This window comes from Oreochromis aureus, linkage group 15 (assembly GCF_013358895.1).
Source record: "Oreochromis aureus strain Israel breed Guangdong linkage group 15, ZZ_aureus, whole genome shotgun sequence".
In the NCBI taxonomy this organism is placed as follows: domain Eukaryota; kingdom Metazoa; phylum Chordata; class Actinopteri; order Cichliformes; family Cichlidae; genus Oreochromis; species Oreochromis aureus.
In genome coordinates, this window is record NC_052956.1 from 5,311,300 (window position 1) to 5,334,324 (window position 23,025).

Here is a 23,025-nt window from a genome sequence, read left to right on the forward strand (position 1 = left end):
GAAAAGAGTAGCATTTAAGTAAATGAAGAGCATTTCCCATTCTTTGCTGATATTGTCATTAATGACAGACAGAATTCAAAGTGTGGACCTACTGAAACAAGGTGCTAGCAGCAGCATTACTGTGATATAGCAGCAACACAGCATTATGTGATGCAACATGAGTCAAATGTAAGAATAAAAGTAGCCTAAGTAGTGTTTTTCTTGGAAATTTTCAGTAAAAGTATTTCATTACTGCTTAAGACTTTAACTTAATGATAACTTAAATATCTTAACCTTGTAAATCGTGAGGAGTTGCACAGTATAGTCACATTATACACCTAAAAAATATTTTTTGCATCTGAGATTTTGTATCTTTTTAACCAGCTATTTAAACTCCCTCATTTCCACCATGCATCACTAATTTCAAATCAAACTAGCGAGTGCTCCAGCAATGCTCAGTTGAGTCATTTGTTTCCTTTTGGGTTGCACACCAAAAGCTGCTAGCATCTCCTCCGCCTGAGTCTTCTTAGCCTGTTTGTACTCAACTATGTGTTTTTGCCTCAAGTGTTGAAACAAATTTGTTTCCCCCTTTACGGGGACCACTTGTCTTGCATATTTTGGCTTTATTTATTTATTTATAAATTTACTCTTTGCGTTCATTCTGAGAGAACTTATAAGGACACTAGTTGGAACTATAGCTGTGCACAAAAAAGGGAAGTTTTTACATACTTTTATTTCATTCGTGTTAATTTATATTCTATAAATATGTTTAAGTTGAACCATGTGTTACCTAACTCACCAAAGTATGATTCAAACTCTACTTTACAAGTATAGTCATTACGATAACACTGGTATCGGACCAATACTTGGTATCAATAAGCATCCAGAGTTAAGATATTATTCTCATAATAGAAATGGAAACAGCTGGCTGATTTCATCCATAGTAAATTTGTTGTTGTAACCTCTCACATTTCATCAGTGTCAGTGGAAGTGGTAATATTTATTCTGTTGCATGTTTATTCCTTCTTACTGTAAATGTTTGAGTGAAGTGTTGCATTTTTTTACTCCAGTAAAGACCCTCCACTATGAATGCTTACTCTGGAAATGTAATGCTCTATAAACTGACAACCGTGTTCATTCACTCTGTTTTACTAGAATTGTTTTTTTATGGGTGGAGTTCATTGAAGTCCATGAACTAATAATAACAGTAGCAACAAAACAAAATGAATGGGTGATGTAGATGTCAGTCCGACTCAGTTTTTCTATCCTCAGGTAACACATTATGGAACATCGTTTGTGGGTGGACTAAGAGTATGCAGGGGATTTGAGATGATGCAAAACAGCAGCACTCCCTCACCTTCTCTAAAGAAAACTCCTCTTTTTTTATCCAATTCCAGAGTGCGAGCAGAAAATAGGAATCATTTTTCAAAGCAGATTTTCATGAGGCCAGTGTCAGAATACGCTAGCAGTGCATGTAAATCTCCATCTTTTATGCTTATACTGGAGCCATAAATGACATTTACAGATCAGTGTCATTCATATGTAGCAGTTGGCATTGTTTACTTTATAGGTATCGAGTATAGCACAGAAAGGAAATGACACCGTGAAAGATGATGGATCACATGAAGAGTCCTTGTCTGACTGGAACATGGGATGTCACATTGCATTACATGGTCAGCATCCCCTGATACTTAAAATTGTACAGAATAAAATTCTATTACTGTCAGGAAACATATTAGGATACTGTATTATCCACTAGCGTCACTAGATGTGTTTAGAACATAGAAATGTTAAGAACCAAAAGAGTAATAAATATTGCACTTCCTTAACTAACTATAAGGCTTTTTTGCGAAGCAATCACATCAAGGATGGCAGATTACTTTTCTAGGCTCACTACTGCTTTTGGTCAATACTACAGTAGTTAATAGTATTTAAATATTAATTACCTGCATCTGTCTAAATGACAGTCCCTTCACAGATGTTCCAGTTGTCTCATGTAAACGGCATAAGAGACTGGGGGTAAAAAGAAAAGGGAGCATTCTGCAGTGCCAAAGAGAGTCTTGTTCTGGAATTAACATCTGTCATACGTCATGTTGCAAATGCACCACAGTTATTGACCAGTCTGGCTTCTAAAGCCAAGATATTGTAGGTTTAATTTATCTGAGTTTAACCATGTGCCTGTCGACATGCGGATATTAACACTATTACATGAAATGAAATCACTACAGATAAAAGCTTTGCTATTGAACAAGGTAATATTAGCAGGACCAAAGTTTGACATTTAAGATTTCAATCTTGTTTTTAATGATTCAAGGTGAAAAATGACGGCTTCATGAAAATGTCAGGAGACAAAAGGAAAATATCTGTTTTGGTTCAGCGCGGGGGGGCTTCTCTGCAGATTAGAGGGCATGCAAGACTTCATTAAAAGCACAGAATAACTAAATAAACCACGGCGCAAGGTTGGTCCAGACATGCACCAGAAATTATCTTAATAAATGAATGAGGACAACATCATTAGCAGCAGGTTTCTGTCCTCGGTACTGTGTAGGGGAGGAAAAGTAGCTCAGGGTTTGGGGATGTGGGCTTAACAGTTCAAGCAGCCAGCCAGGTTACAATAAGCTTCTTTTGGTCTGTGGTAGGGATTTGGCCTTGAATGATCCAGAGGTAAATTGTGTTCCTGAACTTATCCAAATCCTCAAAGCAGGAGGAGGAGAGTATTACAGCTGTTCATGATGTGTGCAAAATAGCCAAAGCTACATCATATATTTTTTTTATAGTTTGGATCACAAAACTTGACGAGAAATATTGCACTCCATGAACATCCATACTGAATGCATATTCAACTCCTACTGGCTGTGCACAACTCTATCTTGGCTTTCAACTATGCAGAAGAATTAAATTGCTTATTTCCTGTGCAGAGGACATTGTTGTAGTTGACAATACTGTTAAAATCCCCACTACTGTATAACCCTGAAGCTTACAACTCTGTGTCCCATTCTGCCTTCTGCCAAGCTACGCAAAGTATCTTTCAAAATTTCCAAAAGAGGCACAGAGAGCGCACGCAGACACACATCCCTCAGGATCACAACCACAGGCAACAAATATGACCTCTTGGCTTCACAGCTAAGCACCATGTCACTGAGAAACAATTTAAGGGCCTATCCAGAGATTTACATGAGTGGTATGTCTGCAACAAAAAAACAGTTCAATATAAAAGAATATCTCCTGCAGCCCTGAAGCTTCTGAAAGTCTGAGAAAATTGATCATCACGTCGATGTCATAGAGCTTACTCTAGCTTTGAAATGGAAGCAAAACAAGTCAATGTTAAAGGAAGAAGGAAGTTTGATGGGCAGGGTCACTAGGCAGGAAAGGCTAAATAAATTTGGTTACAGTAAAGTACTCTGCATTAAACTGCTATTATAGTGTACCTATTGTAATCTAAAACACAGTATAGTTTTACAGTGTTAAATAACGGTGTAAAAGAAACCGAACAATTAAGTGTTTCTACACTAACCCCCTATAAAAGCCAATGCCTGAATTTAATTTCTTAGATTTATAAACTTAAAGAATATAAGTTTGTCACAATTCCTCTACTCCTTGCATTGCACAGCTACAAGAGTACTAATGCTTTCAGCATTTTAAAACACCCTGAAGATAAACGCTTGCTGGGACTCATTAATTGCATGAGAAGTCTCAGTCATAATCACATGTTGCTAGCTAAACATTAGAACTGCTCTGAGCCACAAAAAAACAAAAAAACAAAACTTTAATCACATCCACACATAGAACAGGAAGTGGAATGGGTCGATTTTCTGTGTTTTTTCTCCCAGATTTGTGACCTGGGAGGTCAGCCTCCCATATGTTCAATTACAAGCTGGTTGTTTCATGCATACGCGACATGGGCATAGCATCTAACATGTCATTAGAATGGAAGCTCCTCGCTGTAAATAAAGATACAAAGTTCGACAAAGCAAACTGTCGGTGAAAAAAAAAATGTGACAACACAGCTAATCACTTAAATCACCCGTTACCAGGGAGTACTTAACCATTTTAAATAAGCTAACAAATGCAAAGTGGCTAAAGCTAAAGTTATCCAGAAGCCTCAGAGTGAGCAATCAATGGATCAAAGCAGTTTTGAGGAAAATTATGGAGGTGAGTGAAAAAGAGAAAAGAGTATGTTCTATTATCTGGTGAACTTATAAACATGCTGGAAAATGATGGAGTTGCTTCACATTTGTTTTGTGTGTGAATCTGTTACACCTGCTTTTGTTTGGTAAGGTTAGATTTGTAAGGTAAAGGTGGGTTTGTAGCACTTCACACACCACTTTATTTTAAGCTGTTTAAGTGAAAGATGATCAAGTATCTTAGAGTAGTTTGGGGAAGATTGCAAAGTTTAATAATTTCTTTAGGCAGTGAAGAAAAGTTGATTGTTCTTGCATTTGCTGTCATTTATAGTTCTTAAAAAGAAAATCAAAATTGGCAAAAATCAATATGAGCAGGTCATACTAAGATAAAAAAAAATCAGACATCAGAGGCACCCAAGTAATTGCTTTTTTACGAGTCTTATACTCCTTGCACCACACATCTATAACAGTACTGCTGTTTTCAACATTTTAAAACATCCTCAAGATGAATGCTTGCTGGGACTGATTAATTGCTTTAGGAGTGTCAGTCCTGATGCTCCACTAGCTAAATAACAAAAACTTCAACCAGCAACATCCAGACCAACGAAAGTCTAGAACATGGAAAAACTATTGCGTTACTCCATAAAAATGGACAGTGTGTTGCATTTTTATATTTTTTTCTTCAAAGGCATCAGCATTCAGGTGTATTTACAAGAGGCAGTGCATTGTTACAATGTACAGTTTGGTGATGGACTTTTACCCATACTAAAAATCAGAACTGCTCACCCTCTCTTGCTCCAGTAGGCATACTAATTGATAAAAAGAATACCTGTGAAACAAGGATAGTATTTGATGGAGCACTGCTTTAACTTGAATTTGGAGAGATTATGAAATCTGGTTTCCAAAATTCACCACAATGGAAAACATGTTTCACCTTAATCGCACTGTATTAGGGTATTAAAGTAAAACTGTCAAGGATTATCCAGTGAGAACTGAGTACGGCAGGAGTGCTTCAGACTTCAAGATCAAACATTATCTCTGCACTGTATATTCAGTGCCAGTCTCAGAGGACTGGGTCCAAAGAGAACTGACATTCGGTTTGATTAAGTTGGTGCTATCTGAAGCCCAACCCAGGGGTACATAGTAATCCCCAATGTGCACAGCAAAGAGTTCCACTGCACCAGATTGCTTGTTCTGGGCTATACTGAGCCGCATATCCTATTTTACCACTGATTGAAGCACATATACTGTAGACGTCCATCCGTACAGTTTCCCTCCAGAGAGTGGGGGGAGAGACAGGAAAGAGATAGACAGGCAAGGAAACAGAGACAGAAAGTGAGAGGGAGGAGAAGTGATAGAGTTATCCGTGGTCTCATTACGGTGGGAAATGTGAGGGTCCCGATCCAAGAGAATGATGAAGGACTCTGTGGAGGAGGCCTCTGAGAACCAACAAAGACGGCTTTAGTTTCACTGGCAGAATGCATTTGCATAGCTTAGAAGCCAAAGCGTCTGAACCGGGGCTCATGAAAAGAAACCCCACCAATTGGTTGGACTTCAATGCAAACGAGAGAGAGGGAGAGCAAGTGAGAAATGGGGAGAGAAAGGCGAAGCGAGCGAGGGAGAAGTGGAATGGGAGGGGAAGCAGCAGGAACTTTTTTCTCTTAAGTAGCAAAACACAAACGAGATCGGGAACATCTGCACATCCCATGGAAGCTGTCGCCGACTGACTTTGATGCAAAAAGAACATACTGAGGAAGAACATCTCCAGAAAAAGTAACATGCATAACAACACTTCCGAGATATCACAGGAGCCATGTTCCCTTGTAGTCTTTTGATATTGTTATTTAGTACAGCTTGGTTGCCATTACACATTAATGTCATTTGAGAATATTTCCAGGTTTGTACGCATTGGGATAGCTCCATTTTGCTATGATGTTGGAGCAGTTATTGGCCTATTGGATCTCTGGAATGCAACAAATATTAGACATGGGCATAATGGAGCAATCTTCTGGAGAAGTGTGAAAAAAAGAGGCAAGAATTAGGGAGGGAGTGGAGTGAGAGAGAGAGGAGCAGATGTTGTACTTTAGCGGTGTCTCCTTTTCCCACTGTGGCCTGAAGTCATGGAGGGATGACTAGCCTTCATCAATCCTCTTTAATGACTCTGGCAGCACCACTTAACACACTAGTATGTGATTTCTTCATTACTACACCATGATTCCACAATTTACTCGGCCGATGATGACGTACAGCGATGCTCAGGGATAAAACTAATCGCTGAACGTCTCATTTTTGCAAATTGTCCCATTCGTAAGCACTTGGGTCAATTTAGAAATCGGGGGAAGAAAAGATAGGAGATGCTTTGAGTGTAACAAAAAGAAGATAATGAAATCTAGTGGGGTGAACATTGAAATGCAGTTCACCATGTGAAACTAAGAATATCTATTGCTAATTTGTTTTTTTTACTCCAATTTCAAAGATGTGACAAATGCAGTACAGTGCAGTGAAGCTTTGCTCTGCCTGAAAGCTTTCGTGAAATCCTGGTAACTGCTACTTTCATGTGTCAACCCTTCTCGCATTATCCAGTCACCCACCCACTGCCTTCCACCTGTGGTGCACAATTCCCACACCCTCCATGCGTCAGACCCTTCAGTGCATACATTGACGGGGACATGCAAATGTTTTGCCACTATCAATAATAAATGTTGACTTTTGAACCTCACCAATAGATTTTTTTTTTTACTGACAGTGCTTCCCAAGAGATGCACGCAGCTTGCTTTAAGCATAGTTTAGAGGTCTTTGTCGACACCTCCTCATTATTCAAAAGAATGGAATAACAGTTTGAGATCGAGAACCTATACCTGTCTATCTCTACCTCTGCAGCTCATCTCCCATTACTGTGTTAGTGGGATTAGAAAGCAAGACTTATGCAAATCCTTACTGAGGCACACGGCCTGCAGAAGGGTGTGATTAAATTTTGGAAAGTGGGGGGGCTGACAGAGCTCAGGGGAACATTTTAGCCTGCACAACATACATGCAAACACAGAATGTCCAAACAGTTCCATCTGCTACACCTTCCCCCCACCCACCCGGTCCCTTCTGCTGCTGCTACAAGCCCAACACCTACCACTCTCTCAACATCATATCGAACACTATGGGCTACGACTCCTGCTAATGAGCTTGCACATGCTGCACCATGGACTGTTTGCTCACACCAAGAATCCACAGCTTTGATCAGACATCAGTTTTGATAGTCAGTGTCACGCCTGCCTGACCTGAATATATCTCGGCGAGGCCGCTTTAGTGGTTATTGAATCGAGCAAAAGCAATGATTTCTTTAGGCATCAATGTTTGATGAGAACTTCTGCCCTCGGGCTTAATGCGTAACTTGAGTAATTCGCTAACTCCAAACAACAACACCTAAAGTACAAATCTGAGACTGCTTAATGAGTGCCGCTTTGAGGTTTGAAGATGATATAAAATCGATGTGTGTGTGTGTGTGTCTGTGTGTGCGCACCCTTCGCATTTTCAGATGTGATTCAATGTGAAATAATGCTCCAACAGGTGTCAGGTGTGGGAGAAATAAGGTAATTGGAATAACTGTACAAGCAAATGAACAGTCATGCCACGGCTGCTCGGGCATATGCTGTGATTTATTATCTCATTCACCTCCTTTCTCCAGAGGAAGAGAACAGATAAAATCCTGGTGCATCATTGGTCAAATGCAGCACCATGACTGTTCCTGTCATGCTCACAGTAACCTTTTCTTGCTACATCATCTCTGCGCTCACACTCCATGGCAACAAAGATCTTTTGAAGCGCTTGGCAACGGCCTCTGAAACGTACAGTCCCACATCTTAACTTGACCTGACAATGTCCACTAACAGCCACTGTTACTACAGAGAGGTCAGGGCTGTCCACCTCAAGTCCATGTCCCATGTTAGGGCACATGAATCACTCAGAGTGCTGCTGTTGCTGCTGCTGCTGCTCTGTGGATGACGATTCACTTGAGATATGATCTGTGCCACTGGTTGCACAACCACATGTGTGCTCCTTGCTAAGCGTGTTTATTGGGAGAGGGAGACAAATTCAGACAGACAGACATACGAAAGAGGTGGGCAGACTGATCCACCACACATGAAAACCATTCATGACTGTGCGTGCCAAGTGTCGCTGCTCAACAGATTATAGCCTTAATGGATGACATTAAAAAAAATGTATCTGGCCTAATGTAAGGTGCTTGCCACGTCCACCATTTGAATTATAACTAACAAATCATCTGCAGTCGAAAGGATTCGAGACAAAATCTAGCATGCTTCATTGTAACAATCCACTGGATGCCCCCCTCCCTCCTAAATTTAGCCTGCTCACCGACCACCGTGAGTGATGGATTGGATGAGAAAAGGGGCTGTGCATGATTGGCTACACACGCGATTTGCTGTATAACCTCGGGGTTGCGAGGAGCATTCGGACCCCCCCTTATTCAAACGTGACATTCAGACCTGCTTTGTCAACCTGGCGTAAGCTGATGTTGCATTTCTTTCATTCATTCGTTTCTCCTTGTGAATTTAAAGAGGATTACAATAGGCGATTTATGAGAAACCACTTTTCCCTTCCATTTTACAAGGTCATTATCGCATTTGGAGTAAATTGCAAAAACTCACCATACACTCCTTGACAACGGATGCCGTCCACGATGAGCGCCAACAGCCCCAAAACACAGATAGTAAGATCCATCCTTTTCACGTTAATCTCTGCATATCCAGCTCTCAAAAGCGAGAAGTCCTTTCCGGGGCGGTGTGGCTGAGGTGCATAGACACGGGCACCGCTCCGATCCACACGTAAGATTGATTTAGACCCCGACTCCCCCACCCCTCCCTCCGCCAACTGTTCGCTGTAAAGGTATGTATGGGCGCAGCAGGAGAACAGAGTCAGGTAACGGTCGTTTTAATGGGAAGTGTCACGCAGTCCCAAAAAATGCGGAGCGCTCGCGGAGACAGCACCACCACGGAGGACGTGGAGAAGCAGGCAGGCGCGGGGAGTGGGGCTGCAGAAAGCCTGGCCTTGGAACAAAAAAAAAAAAAAAAAAAAACCCTCTCCTCCACTGCAGGTAGGTGAGCTCCACCGATTCCGTAGACTTTAACAAAGACCCGCGGGGACACGCAGGTTCTTTCGACAACAAGCGGATTGGGGCTCGGTACCCACGAACATAGCTCCTTCAATTCCAGCTGTGGTCACGGCTCTCTCCACGGCTGCTGCTGCTGCTGCTTACTGCTGCGGTGACTGCGAGCTGTCAAACGAAAGCACCTCCTCTGCTTAATAATAATAATGATGATAATAGTAATTATAATGATAATAATAATAAAAACACTGACAGATTTGTCACTTTTCACCTTCTGCGCTTTAAAGTAGTCCAGCTGCTGCTGTATACAGTGGAGGCTCTCGCGCTCACATAGTCACATCCCGACTGCACCCCGATGCCGCGCGCTCTACTCATCTCTCCCGGTGGCAAAAAAAGGAAAAAAAAAAAAGATACCAAAAAAAAGAAAAAAAAGAAAGAAAGGCAAGGGGAGGGGAGGGTCCAGACCGGTCAGGAGCAGCCGGATGGTTTATCCACAGCTCCCCGGCGATGCTTTCGGTTGTCTCGGCGTCACCACACCACTTTTTGGCGATTTCAGGCGACGGTGGGAGCCGGATGTGCCCGCCGTGGTGCCAGTTGAGCAGCGGTCACGTTGCGCAATACGTGCTACGGAGACAGAGTGGCACCGCAACCGGTCTGTAGCTACGTCAAGAGGTGCGTGGCTTCCAGGCGCTCATCTGTATGGGAGGCTTCGCTCGGCGTCAGGAAAGGCATGAGAGGCGCAGCTGCTGGATGCTGAGAGAAGGAGAGAGAGGGGGAGAGAGAGGGAGATGGAAGCATTGGAATTCAAGAGATCTAGCTTTGACAGACCTTTGCAATCACCACCCAAACACACAGTCTACACCGGCACACTGCTCATGTTTCACCATGTCTCCTTTATCAGACAGGGTGGATGAGATGCTGTCTGTCATGTCGCATTCATCTGCTACATCAGACTCCTTTTGGCCCGAAATAGCGGGATGTCTGTGTTAGTCTGGTGTATGCAGCTCTTCCTACTGGTGCTGGTGATGCTTCTGCCACAGGCTGACATTTTTTCGGGAACTTTTTTTTTTGGCAACGCATAACTTTTTAAGTTTTAAGGAAGTCGGGCTAAGTGGTTCCCAAATGGGGTCCCGGTATAGGCCCTTCGGGCGTGCTGCAGGCAGTTCCGGGGGGAATTGAGAAAATCTCAATTTGATGATATTCTATTAGAGTGACTACAAGTGTTCTAAAGAGAGTAAGAGAAAAGCCATATCATGACCACGTTTACACGTGTTTCACTTTCACCATTGTCACACAGAGGTGGCCATAAAGACTATTTCAAAGTAAGGGAAATATTATACTGTGAATGAGCCCACTTTATTGTTTTGTGTTTTTTTTTTCTTTGTAAGTGTTAGTGGTAATATCAAGAGCATGCAGAGACTAAAAGCTGTTTCCTAGCAACACAATTTCAATTAAATGGTTTTAATTAGTGTAATATTTTCCCCAGTGGAGAAGTAAATGCTATACTTTTCGGATAAATGGTTAAAGACAGAGGCTCAACAGTATGATCCCTGATCAAACAGGCATAGGGATATGAAGCAAAACCCAGTGAGGTGTCTCCGCAATTTATGATAATAATTAATCAAGTTAATTTGGAGGCTTTTTGAAACAAGTTAATGTGTTTTACATAAATATATAAAAGTAAACCTGATTTCTAGGCTGATTGCTTTCAGATATTTTGTGACCCAAGTTAAAATAGTCAGAATCTAGTTTGTTGTGACAAGTGATTCGTATGAATAAAAGAGTAAAATCTTTGTTTATAGCTAATTTAAAAAGAAATAATAATATGCTCCACTTGTTGAGACAGAAAAATACAATTTGAAGCAGCAAGTCTTTCCTCAGCTGGAGCAGCAGCAGTGGGTAGTTTGGCGCCCTCTTCAGGTTTTTAAGACATCTAGACCCAAGCAGTCGTTAAGAGTTATACTCCCTTAATGACTAAGCCCAAATTCTGATGGAGCGTGATCAATGCTTATAATAATATCGGGGTCCCCCCCATGCTTTACAGATGTTTAACCGAACTGTCAATATCTTGCTATGAGATAAGGAACTGAAAATAAACAATGTGCTCTTTGGAGCTAATATTGGATACATGCCATTCTGAAATTTTAAATTTTGGAATCTAAGTGATTAATCTCATCTAACTTCATCTATCAATTTTACTCACTAGTGCGATGCCAAAAGTAAGCTTTCAGATCTCATTTTCTTCCAGTGGCTGATTTCGATTTGTTTCATCTTGAGGGAAATTGAGGGATCAGGGGGTTTATTATATCTTCAGGACATCAAACCATCTCTTGATTGATATATTTCCGTCTTTGTAAAATTATGTGCACATCTCATTTTGGAAGGTGTAATAAAAGTTGTCCTTTCATTCTCAGATACTTAAATTAAAATTCAACAAGTCATTTAAAAGTGAGCGTCCAGTTAATTTTTCTATTTCTTAAGCACCTTGAGGCAAGTGGAGTAGTCTGATTTATTTTAGCTGTCACTTTTTGTAAAAGAAAAAAAGAAAAAGAAAAAAAAGGAATTCTGGAAATGATTTGACATTGGATTTACAGTAACTCAAGTAACTGACAGAGCTGTTGAAAATGTTTAAAGAGAAAAAATATCAGTGTTCTCAGGACTGCTCGGAAACAGTTATGCAGTCTGGACTTGGATATGAGTCAGCTGAATGTCCTGACAAATATAAAAAATGAGGTATTTTGTCATATGGTAGTGTGTGTGCTTTGTCGCTTAGCCTCCATCTGCTGGCTGCTAATCATTCTGTTTATTACTGTACCTTTGCATCACCCATCCAATATGGACGAGAGTGGGCAACCACTAGGGAAGCTTAGACTTTAACTCCCCATCTGTCTATTGTGGATAAGTCTGCACTCTATGCCCACCACCACCCCCTTGCTGTCTTCTTCTTCCCTTGTGGAATATAATGCAACCTTTATATTCATGATGTCTTATGCTACTACAGTGCACTGACATGGGAGTGAATGCAATTATGGAGCCCGTTGTGAGCAGAGCGTCTGCATGTGTAGCATCATAGAGGGGCTCATGAATATAACATGCACTCACTACTGTTGTATTTTTGGGTGTATGGCATTTCACTAAATTTAGTCGGTCATTTCAGTGCATGAGGTGTTGGGTATGGTATGAAAGAAGACAATCTGACATTTTGGGAAAGTCTCTCTGGGCTTGGCGCTCATTTTCAAACACAGCAAATGTCTAGATGACGTCACAGCAAAACGCATGGCCAGGGTCGGCCAGGGAGAGATGCGTATCTGTGAATCTGTGAGAATAAATGCTAGAGAGGGTTATGGCTTTGGTATTCCAACAATGTTCTGCTCTGGTTGGCATCACACATGAGAAAATCTCAAATGGAACAACATGTATTTTTCCATCTCGCTGCCCCTTAAAAGTCATATCAGCCAGCTACCTGTGGAAACAGTTCCACTAACTACTGTCAGTTCTCACCTTTTTTTTTTTCTATCTGGATGCTGTTACTTCATTTAAATTGATACATTACTGCTGGAATTCGCCTTCTGAAGTGAATCATTGTTAGCCCATATCTGGTGGGCAAGAAGGATGGCATTTGACACAAACTGCAGGAAATAAAATAGGCCTGAGCATATAGATTCAAAATAGATTTAATGGCTGAATTAGCTGTAATTACTTTTTCCGTGAACTACCTGAGGAGTCATCCAAGTCACAAGCACCAGGGGAGTATGGGATATACTTTACATTTTTGGCTGGTAGTCAGAAATTACCAATGCCTGACTCACGGCCAAGCCTGCATGCATAGTAACTCACAGGCTCAGGACACAACCGAGCATGCACACTGTGTGCCCGCTGATGAAGTTTTTACTTTGAAAATAGGTCTCCACACAGCTGGCAGAGCAAATTCTTCCTAAGAAATGTAACTGTAATGACTGCAAATCATTTGGCTTTACTGTCATACGTGCACTTACAGTATGGCAGTGCCCTGCATGTGGTTTATCCAAATGCAGCTGGAGGGGAAAAAATGATAGAAATCATTCAGCGTGAACACTACTGACTTCTACACTGCTTTTCTCAACGTATGCAAAAGCCATGTGCAGTTTTCATTAATGAAAAAAAGTCTTTGGTTAGTTGATGTGGAGTTGTGTTGATAAAAAACAGTTCTTGCCAAAGTGGGTGACATGACTCCCTGGGGTTCAGGCAAAGTCCCCTCAGACTGATCATTAATTGTTTAGCTAATGTGCTTTAACCATATTAAAGAAACATACGAAGACAAAAGGGGGGATAAAAACAAATAAAAAATGACCACATTAAAAACACAGTCATGCTGCAGCGAATTAAGTGTCAACTCATGGTTGCCGGTTGTCATAGTAACTCAACAGGCTTTCTGGCTTGGAAGTTTTTAAGGAGCTTAGCAGGCGGAAAAATGGTGATGGTCAGAGCAAGTGATGGAAAGATTTAAAACACCACAAAGACAGAGCCAGCCTGTGACTGTGACACAGCCTGAATTAAAGTTTACTAAAAACGGCTGAACAGCACTTGGCTAGCTTAATGGACGTATGTTGGCTACTTGTGGAAGAAAGCTATCCACCATCGTCTGTGGCACTGTCCATTCTTAACATATTGGATGAGAGATGAGAGAGCCAAAGTGAGTATTGTGCACATGAAAAGGAAAAATCACAGAGACCACCTGTCACTGAGATGGTGTGTGATAAAAACAACATTCATAATATTTGTGTACGCCTCGTACACCCTAAGTATAACCCACTAGCACTGAAGAAAATAAGATTATTCCAAAATGGTTAAAGTCTTTCAGCACATAATTTTTTATAAGCCATACAGCTGTATTGTAGTTTTGTTGGCTTCCATTGTGTTGGGCTCTCTTAAAAATGTTTGGGAACTGCTGCTCTAGAAATGCAGCACAGAAGTTTTGTTACATTGGATCATTGGATACACTGGATGTTACAATGGGATCCGTGCCACATCTGTTCTTAGTGCTTTTCTGTTGCAATTAAAGGCGCTGCCCCCGTTTATATTCGCTGTTACGAAAACTCCCTTTCTGAGTGCAGTTTTTTAACATGAGCTAGCGTAGGCTCTTGTGCTGAGAGGCAGGCCTTTGCCTGACTGTAAAAATAAAAGGCAGTTCTGACAGGCATAACGCGTGTTTCTATTCTACAAATGTTCCCTCAGACACCCACGTTTTCCCTGGGTAGTGGCACTCGGTATTCACGGCAGCGGGAAGCCTGTCGGTGGTATTTACACACATAACTGGGGTGAAAAGAAATAGATTTCACAATCAGGTGCAGCAGTTCATAGCAGCTAGTATCAAGATGCCATCAGAATCCGGAAACCGCAGCCCTTTGTGATGGTCTCTGGTGAGATATCAGGTAGGTCCCAATAGAGGATGAATAATCAGTTAATTCATTGAAGTGGTGCAAAATTACCTGCGTATTTGAAGCTGTATGAAACTTGCCAACACTGCATGAAATGTGTAGCGCTCATAACTGTAGCCCAAACATGTTTATATGTCACAAATATTTTCAGTTGCTTTTCTTAATAAAAAAAAAAGGGGTGGGGGGGGGGGGGGGGTGTTAATGAGTGCCTTCAATTTTACAATATGACTAGAATCTCCACAGATCGATTCATTCATCTGTCTGTCTTGTGTTCAAGGAAAGCTTTTATGTCGCCTCTAATTCAGCTATACTGCAGCTATCCATTTTAACACCAGAGAACTTCCTATTGGGCTATTGATCAGCTGCACTCCCAAGGGATTCGTTCCAACTCATCAGATTGATTATGTCATGGCTGTTTTGGTGAGACAGCACAGAGTTAACATGGCGTGCTAATTAAGCTGTATGAACCTACTTTATTACTCGGATGGGCTGATACCTGATATCAGACAAAGACAACTGAGATCTGTTGACTTTAAAAGGTTGTATATGAATATATTCAATAAAAAACGTCAACAATATTGTAAATAAGGTATGAACAATACATAGTCTTCAGTGTTTTTATGAATATTTAACAGTAATTAACCCCTCAAACACTGCTGCAGTTAAGCATTTATAAGAAGAGACTATAAATGATGAATAGTTTCTAAAACATTATGATGTTGTTGTACGTCAGCATGATGTATTTCTTAACATTTATAACTCCAAGAAGCCTGTGTAACTGCTGAATAATCAGTCATCCTAACAGAGTTTCAGATGACTAATTTAGTATATGACTTTTACTGTTCATATATACACACCAGCAATATTTTCCATTAAGATAAAATGTGACAATATATCAGGGGTGCACAATTAATTCTCCCAGTCCCAGTTTCTCATGTGGACCCTTGGGAAAAGTTAATTGCCCACTCCTGTTATAGCACATTCTAATGTTACTATTTTGGTGTTGTTTCTACAATGTCATAAATAGTATTGCTCCAGGTATGTCACTGCAAGAGCGGGGGGTTGACTCAAAAAGAAGTGAATACAAAAAACAAATCAATAAAATATTTGGCATTGTAGAACTGATTTATGCTTGAGTGGGAAATCTACACCGTAACCTACAGTAAGCTGTAACTAAGCAACACTGTGAAAAGGTCAGGTGGAACCATTTTCTTAAACCTAATCATAGTTTTGTTTTGTGTCTGAACATAACTGACCTGTGACTGAAAACATGAAAACATTATTAATAACACTAACAAATAAATCAATAAAAATAGTCAATTACTAAGTAAGGAAGAAATAAATAAACAAGCCACTGACATTTGGTCTCACGTGGGATTTGAACCCTTTTAGGTAAATCTCCTGTGTCTGACCCATTCGTTCAGCGAGGCCACCTCTGTTTGAGGACTGTGTCACAGATTAGACAGATAGGGATGAATGCCATAAGTAGTTTGTGAAATAATGGTAGCCAGAGGATGGAGATTTGTTGCTGACAAAAAACATAAAGTAGGCAAAGTTAGAGGCATCCGAATTAAAGATGAAAAGATGAGCAAAATCTTAGAGTAACATTGACATAAAGGATTAAAACTGAGCATGTCAGAGGGATAGCTCACTTTGGAAAGTTCAGGGACAAAGAAAACAAGTCTAAATTAATTATGTGGAAATGGAGGGGTTCATGGATGTGGTGAGAGAGGACATGCAGGTTATTGGCTGTGACAGAAACACCAACAGGACATCTTAATTGCAATGTTTGTCTGAGAGTAGCATTCATTATGATGTTATAGGAGTAGCACCAACTTCGATATTAGATACACCATCCATTCTGTACTTTACATCAAATGACACACCAATCACTGATAACTAAAGTGCATGATGACAGAATTATTTCTGTGGTTAGGCAAAACAACCATGTTAAAAACAGTCATGAAGCGGTAGGTATGTTGCTGTCAACATGCGGTCCACGATCAAGAGAGGCTTTTGATGAATGGAAATATAGAGGGTTTTAAAAAAAAAGGTGCAAACCACTGGTTGCACTACAGAACAGGACGGCTGGGTTAGACTTAACCAGAAAGGTATCTTTGGACATTTGAAACCAAAATGAACTTGTAAAAGAATTATGGGAAAAGAAAAGCATGGAAAAGGAGAGAAACAGTTTATAGATCTAAAGCACAATGTTGTCTGTCAAATATGCTGGAGGCTGTGTTATGGCAATGGGCATGTCTGGCTGCCAGTAGAACCTGTCACTAGACTCTACTGATCATGTGACTGCTGATAGAAATACCAGGATGAACTGTGAAGTGAATGCTATACTCTCTGGTCAGATTTGTGCATATAAATCCAAAATTGATCAGTCAGAACTTCACAGTGAAAATGGATAACGACCCAAAGCATCCTGCAAAAGCAAAGACAGATGTCCCATTTCTCAGGGCAAAGAAATGGGACATTTTTCAATGGCCAAATCAGTCACCCAATTTTAACCTAACAGAGCAAGTGTTTGAGTTACTGAAGACAAAATTAATGCAGAGGGACCCACAAACAAGCAGCCACTGATAGTGGCCGCTGTAAAGACAACAGTGCATCTAAGGAAACATAGCATTTGGTGATATGGGTTCTAGACTTCAGGTATTGGAAAAGTAGGTTCAAATTAAAATTATTTGTAAATGATTTAAATAGTTATTGTTACGACTGCTGTTGCAATGTTGCCTCATATGCAAATCCCAGTGTGCGGGTGCCTCTTGGTGATTGGTGGATCTAGAGGACGGACCATACGGATTGGCTAACCAGCTGGAGACGACTTATATGATGACGATGCTATGGACAGCCAGTCATTCATCCTCGGCTTATCTCAACCAGCGGACCTTTTGCAACATGCCCAATGTGGCCGCCTTATACAGGAGTATATAGGGGTGGACTGCCTTTTTGTTTGATTATAGTTTTTTCCTGTTTTTTGTAGTTAAGGAGGCAAGTTGCTGTTATTTGGTTTAACTCTTTTGAGTAGGTAAGTTTGTTAAATCCTCGAGATAGGCTCCTTTTTTTGTTGTTTTGGCGTTAGGTCCACCCCGAAGTTATAATCAGCTCCTTGTTTTGTGTCAAATAACCTAATGAATCAACTCCTTGTAAATAAATCCTTATCAAACTTTATCAGTTGTGTGATGTGGCTGGGGTCTGACGTGGATGGATCACCCTCATGTTGTCGTCTGGCCACCCCTAGACGGGCCATAACAGTTACATATTTATAATTTTATTGTTATACACATAAATGGTGATAATCTAAAAAGATTTGCTTATCCACTGCATTTTCTACTAAAAGAGTAGCCTTTATTTTGGAAATCAAAAACAATTCATATATTGGAAATGACGTGCGTTTTTCCAAATATTGTTGAGCCCCCGAAAAGGGGGGCTATGTATAAAAAAGGCTATAATTCCTGAATAGTTAATATCCAGGAGTATTATAAACTCCTTTGAAATAAAGTTGAAAGCATGAACTTCAATCGTATCTTCATTTTTGGATTTAAAATGTACTGTGTTGGCATACATAATTTTTGGTTACACTACTAAAACTCATGCCTTTGACCAATAATCTATGGACCTAACTGTACACATATTGCATTTACAGAGGCAACACAACCTGGCATGCAGGCCTGTGCCTACACTTTAGGGCATTACAGTAGAGGCCTGTGTGGACAGTCTCATCCTGGAGTACACATTTTGGTCCACAACCTGGTGAATGTTGAGGAATGATATGTATGCTGGTGTTGCTTTTCACCCGACGTGATGCCTCAGGGTAAAATGTAATCAGGTAAGGTTGATTCCTACGAATCTGTCCTAAACGCTTTTTGATCACACATCATTACCAAATATCTTTACTAATAATAACGTACCATATGCATTCAAAATAAGCAGGAGACCTTGACACAGAGAGCAACTTTCACTTTACACTGAGAAACTTTTTTGATGTTCTCATGGTGGTGGTAACCCACTTTCATTTCCAGGGCTCTGCTAATCACAAATACCATGACCTAAGCAAGTACAATCAAGTCACAAATATAAACCACCTCAACTGCATCGCAAATGTGATCCCCAGTTTAGTATGCGGTGCTACTTGTCGCAGTGTCTGAGAATGTAATTATCTCTCTGTAAAGAAGGTAAAGTGAAGCCCATGTTAGCCTGGGTGTCCTTGGCTACACTGAGCCAGAAACATAAATCTTCAGAACAGATCTCATTCTGGGTACATTCATTACACTACACATTGCACTCGACCGACAGTAAATTACATTATTATCTCCACTTAAAATTGCAGGTAGCGACAGAGAGGAAGTACTCATTCAAAAGTAAACTTCTGCATTTGGTTGGAATTTCAGCAGACCTCAGATCAGCACTAAATTGCAAAGCAGTCAAGTCTTACCACTTGAAAAGAGCCTTTGTAATCACTGTTTGTACCTGTGCGAGTGTACAAACAGACACAGATAATTGGGTGTTTCATGAGAAAGACACCATTACATTGTAATTATTTTCTTTATCTACGGCAGATCCTGTGCCTGATTCTGTGTGAGAGAGAGATCCTCGTTGTGAATCTGAGCTCTTTCTGAAACCATAGTAGAGCCACGGGCGATAGCAGAAAGCGATGAAATATGGGTAAAGCAGTGTGTGTGAATGAAATACAAATGACACTCCATTCAGCAGTACAGAGTTTGCCATAGATATACACCCAAATGAAAAAGAGCCACAATCACTTTAGGCTGAGTTTTGAGCAAACAAATTAATTATTTATGAACAATGAATATTGCATATTGCTCTCAAAATTGTTGTTGCCTCTCCTTCATAAGGCAGCAGATTTGATTTACACGGCTGAATTTTCACTTCCATGGAAGCTGAATTCTAATTACTTTTCTACGTTGAGACATCGAGCACAAAAGCCAACAAGCATGCAGTTGATATTTGTTCACAGCACGATAATAGTGTAAAATTGATTTAAAAAAAACAAAAAAACCCAACATATCTATGTAAAATATTTGCAATTCCTTTTCTTGGCCAGTAGCATATTCATGGAGCCTTCGTAGGACACCAAATAACATTTTTTTTTGTTCCTATCATCCGTGGACAATAAACAGCATTTCTCTGGCTGCATCACATCATGTTGTGTCCCTTATTTTCACCCAACATTGCCTTCTGATGTGCCCACTTTAAAAAGTAATCGAGTGGTCAAACAAAGCTTGAAACAGCCGCTGTGTAACCGTTGGCTTTTTCTATTTTGCAGTATGGTTCACATGTAGGGTAATAATGACTATGCCATCTGCTTACTCGGTTGTCCTTTAAAATGTCTTCTTTTGCTATTGGTTTACAATGAAATCATGAATTTTGTTTTGAACCTGGTGTTTCCACCTGCCCTGAATTTGCTCTGACTCCAGTGGTTGTACCTCATAACGTCACATCAAAATATTAGGCACAGAAGCTTTTTTCACAGAATTAGTTAGATATGTTCAGCATCTGGGTTTTTAAAAATTCAGATTGCAGTATTTTATATAGCATCAAAACTCATATGAATTGCCCTTTTGTCGTTTTATGTGGAAAATTCATCTTCTCTTACTTATTTCTCTTCCTTCTCTCTACTTATTCAGGGTCATGAAGGCAAGCCGTCTACTGTGCATTTATCAAAATGTAGTGTCCACTTTGAGCAGATGATAAAACATATAGGCATTCAGACAACAAATTTACAACAAAAGGCAATTTAGTCTTCACAATTTCACCTAACCTCAGTATTTCTGGACTGTGGGAGGAAAATTGTGAAGACTCAGTCTGCACACACAAATACTTGGAGAATAGGTGTACTCAAACAGTAGGGCTTCATAGCCAAGCAGTTCAATATGATGACTGTATAGTGTAAACATATTTTATGCCAAATAGTCAGTTAAACTGATATGTTCAGATAGATCTAAGTTATAAAAGTAAAATCCAAGCTAAATTTAAAGTTACTTTAATTTACACTTAGTCAAATATGCAGTATCCAAACATTTATTAGAACATGCAAGGATACATGGGAATACAGTATATAACGCAAAAACTGTCACGGTTCTGGGTCTTTGTGACCCAGCATTTTGAGTTCTTGTGTTTTGGTATTATTTTATATTATGGTTTTTGTTCTGGGTTGTGCTCTTTTGATTATTGTGATTTCTAGCTTTTAGGTTTAGTTCTGCCCTTGTGTTTATTCTCTTGTTCCCCAGTCAGTCATGTCTCATGTCACTCTGGTCCCTGTACTCTGTGTTCCCTCTGTTCTCTGTTGGTGTTCTGTCAGTGTATGTTTCCTGTTTTACTTTGAAGGTCTTATCTCATGTTAGTGTATTCTGTTTTACTTCCTTGTCTTGTCTTGCCTAATAAGTTCCAGCTGTGTGTCCACCTGTTCCTCATTTCCTCATGTCCCTGCAAGTGTATTTTAGTCCCTGTCAGTCCGTACTTGTTGTTGCGTCGTTAACGTCGATTCGTCCCCATCCTGTGTGTTTCCTGTGTTTCCCCGTGAGAGTGCAGTTGGCATTTCCCAGTTTAGTTTGTGTTGCTTTGTATCACTTGTTTGCCTGCAATAAAGCAGTGGATTTGAGTTCACGTTTTGCCTCTGAGTCCTGTGTTTGGGTCCTCTTCTCCCGCCTGTACACAGCGATCCATGACAGAAACAGAGTTTTTAACTATTATAACAAGCTTGAAAGTCAATATTTGGTATGATAACCTTTATTCTTTAAGAAGAGTTTTAGTTATTTCTTTAAGTAGTCTTCAGGAATAGTTCTCCAGGCTTCTTGAAGGACATTCAAAGCTCTTCTCTGGATGTTGGCTGCCTTTTGTTCTGTTCTGATCCTTCACTACTTCAAATATGTTGATGGTGGTGATGGTACTTTTTTGTGTTCATAATTCCATCAATTTTACTTTTTTTTTTTTTTAACCCCGCTGGCTGATATGCAGCACCAAACCATGACAGAGCCCCCACCATGCTTAAGAGATGTCTGCAGACACTCAGTGTTGTACCTCAGTCCTGATCTCCTCTGTACAAAAATGTCTCATCACTCCATAAGACTATTGCCACTGATTTGTAGTCAAGTTCTTGTGTAATTAGGCATACCTTTCTTCCTGTTTATCTTCATTAAGAATGGCTTCTTGACAGCCACCCTTCCACTGAGACCATTTCTGATGAGGCTTCAGCAAACAGCAGATGCCTTGACGGAAGGGTGAGATGGATTTCTCCTGTGTCAGGTTTTGCTGGAGTTTTCTTTACTGATTGTTAAAGAAATGAGTTTCAGATAAGATCCAGATCAATTTTTAGGCCAACCACCTCTTCTTTTGTCATCCACTTATCCAGTCTTCTCACATCTGTAAAGACACAATGCAATGATATGCATTATAATGATATGAAACGTTTTTGGCCAATAGCTCGCTTAAGGAATCACCTTGTTGGTGCAAAAATACTATGTTAGGCCTCTCAATCTGTGTTATCTTTTATCTTAGATTTAACAGAGACAAAAGAAATGGGAAAATTTTTTATATTTTCACAGCAGTCTGCTAGCAACAAAGTGCCTGAACTTTCAATTTAAATAGAGTTCTTTGGAAAGTTGTTTGCCTTTTTTATACTTGATTGATTCATAAGTCAGTGTTAAGTGGCTTCACACACACACACACACACACTCACTCACTCACTCACTCACTCACTCACCACTCACACACACACACACACACACACACACACACACACACACACACACACACACACACACACACACACACACACACCTCTGAAAATGGTCAGCTACAAGGACTGGACCAAAAATGAATGAAAAAGCAGCCAATCGCCGAAGAAAAACTCAAGACCTCTTTAAGAAATTACAAAATACAAAGAAATGAGGGCTGACTTAAGACTATAGCACAGTGCTGGGTATATCACTTTAACCAGAATACAGATCTGCTAATATTCAGTCTTACTTTGTTTCTGCTCCATGTGAATCAAGGTCAGCCTTTCTTCTGTTCAGAGGGTGGGGATAGTCCTTAGATTGTTTATAATAATCAGTGTCAAAAGAATGACATAACATGAATTCATGTACGACAAGTAATACAATTCACATTGGTCCTCCAGCCATACACTCGCTTGCATTATGTGTATAGCCAGAGGCATTTTTTTTTTTTTCTGGTAAAAGAGATTGAGAGCAGCCATTGATTTCAGTGTAATTGTGCAACCTTAAATGTTCATTTTTAGAACAGAGGGCACAGACCACTGATGTGTTCAGAAAATAAGACAGAGGGTGAATATTTCCACTTCTTACTTCCATAATTGCACAATTGCAGTAAAGAGCAAGCTTTTCAGCATCCAGCT

General features: G+C 40.2%; 1 protein-coding gene across 1 annotated transcript in view; it reads right to left on the bottom strand.

Annotated features, from left to right (window-relative positions):
* mdga2a (MAM domain containing glycosylphosphatidylinositol anchor 2a) overlaps positions 1 to 8,964 on the bottom strand; it is a 192,475-nt gene extending 183,511 nt beyond the window's left edge. Inside the window, exon 1 of the mRNA XM_031755061.2 lies at positions 8,765 to 8,964. Within this exon, the coding sequence (XP_031610921.2) occupies positions 8,765 to 8,837 (73 nt within the window). The 5' untranslated portion in view covers positions 8,838 to 8,964. The remainder of the gene's footprint in view (positions 1 to 8,764) is intronic.
* Between the last annotated feature and the right edge of the window lie 14,061 nt (positions 8,965 to 23,025).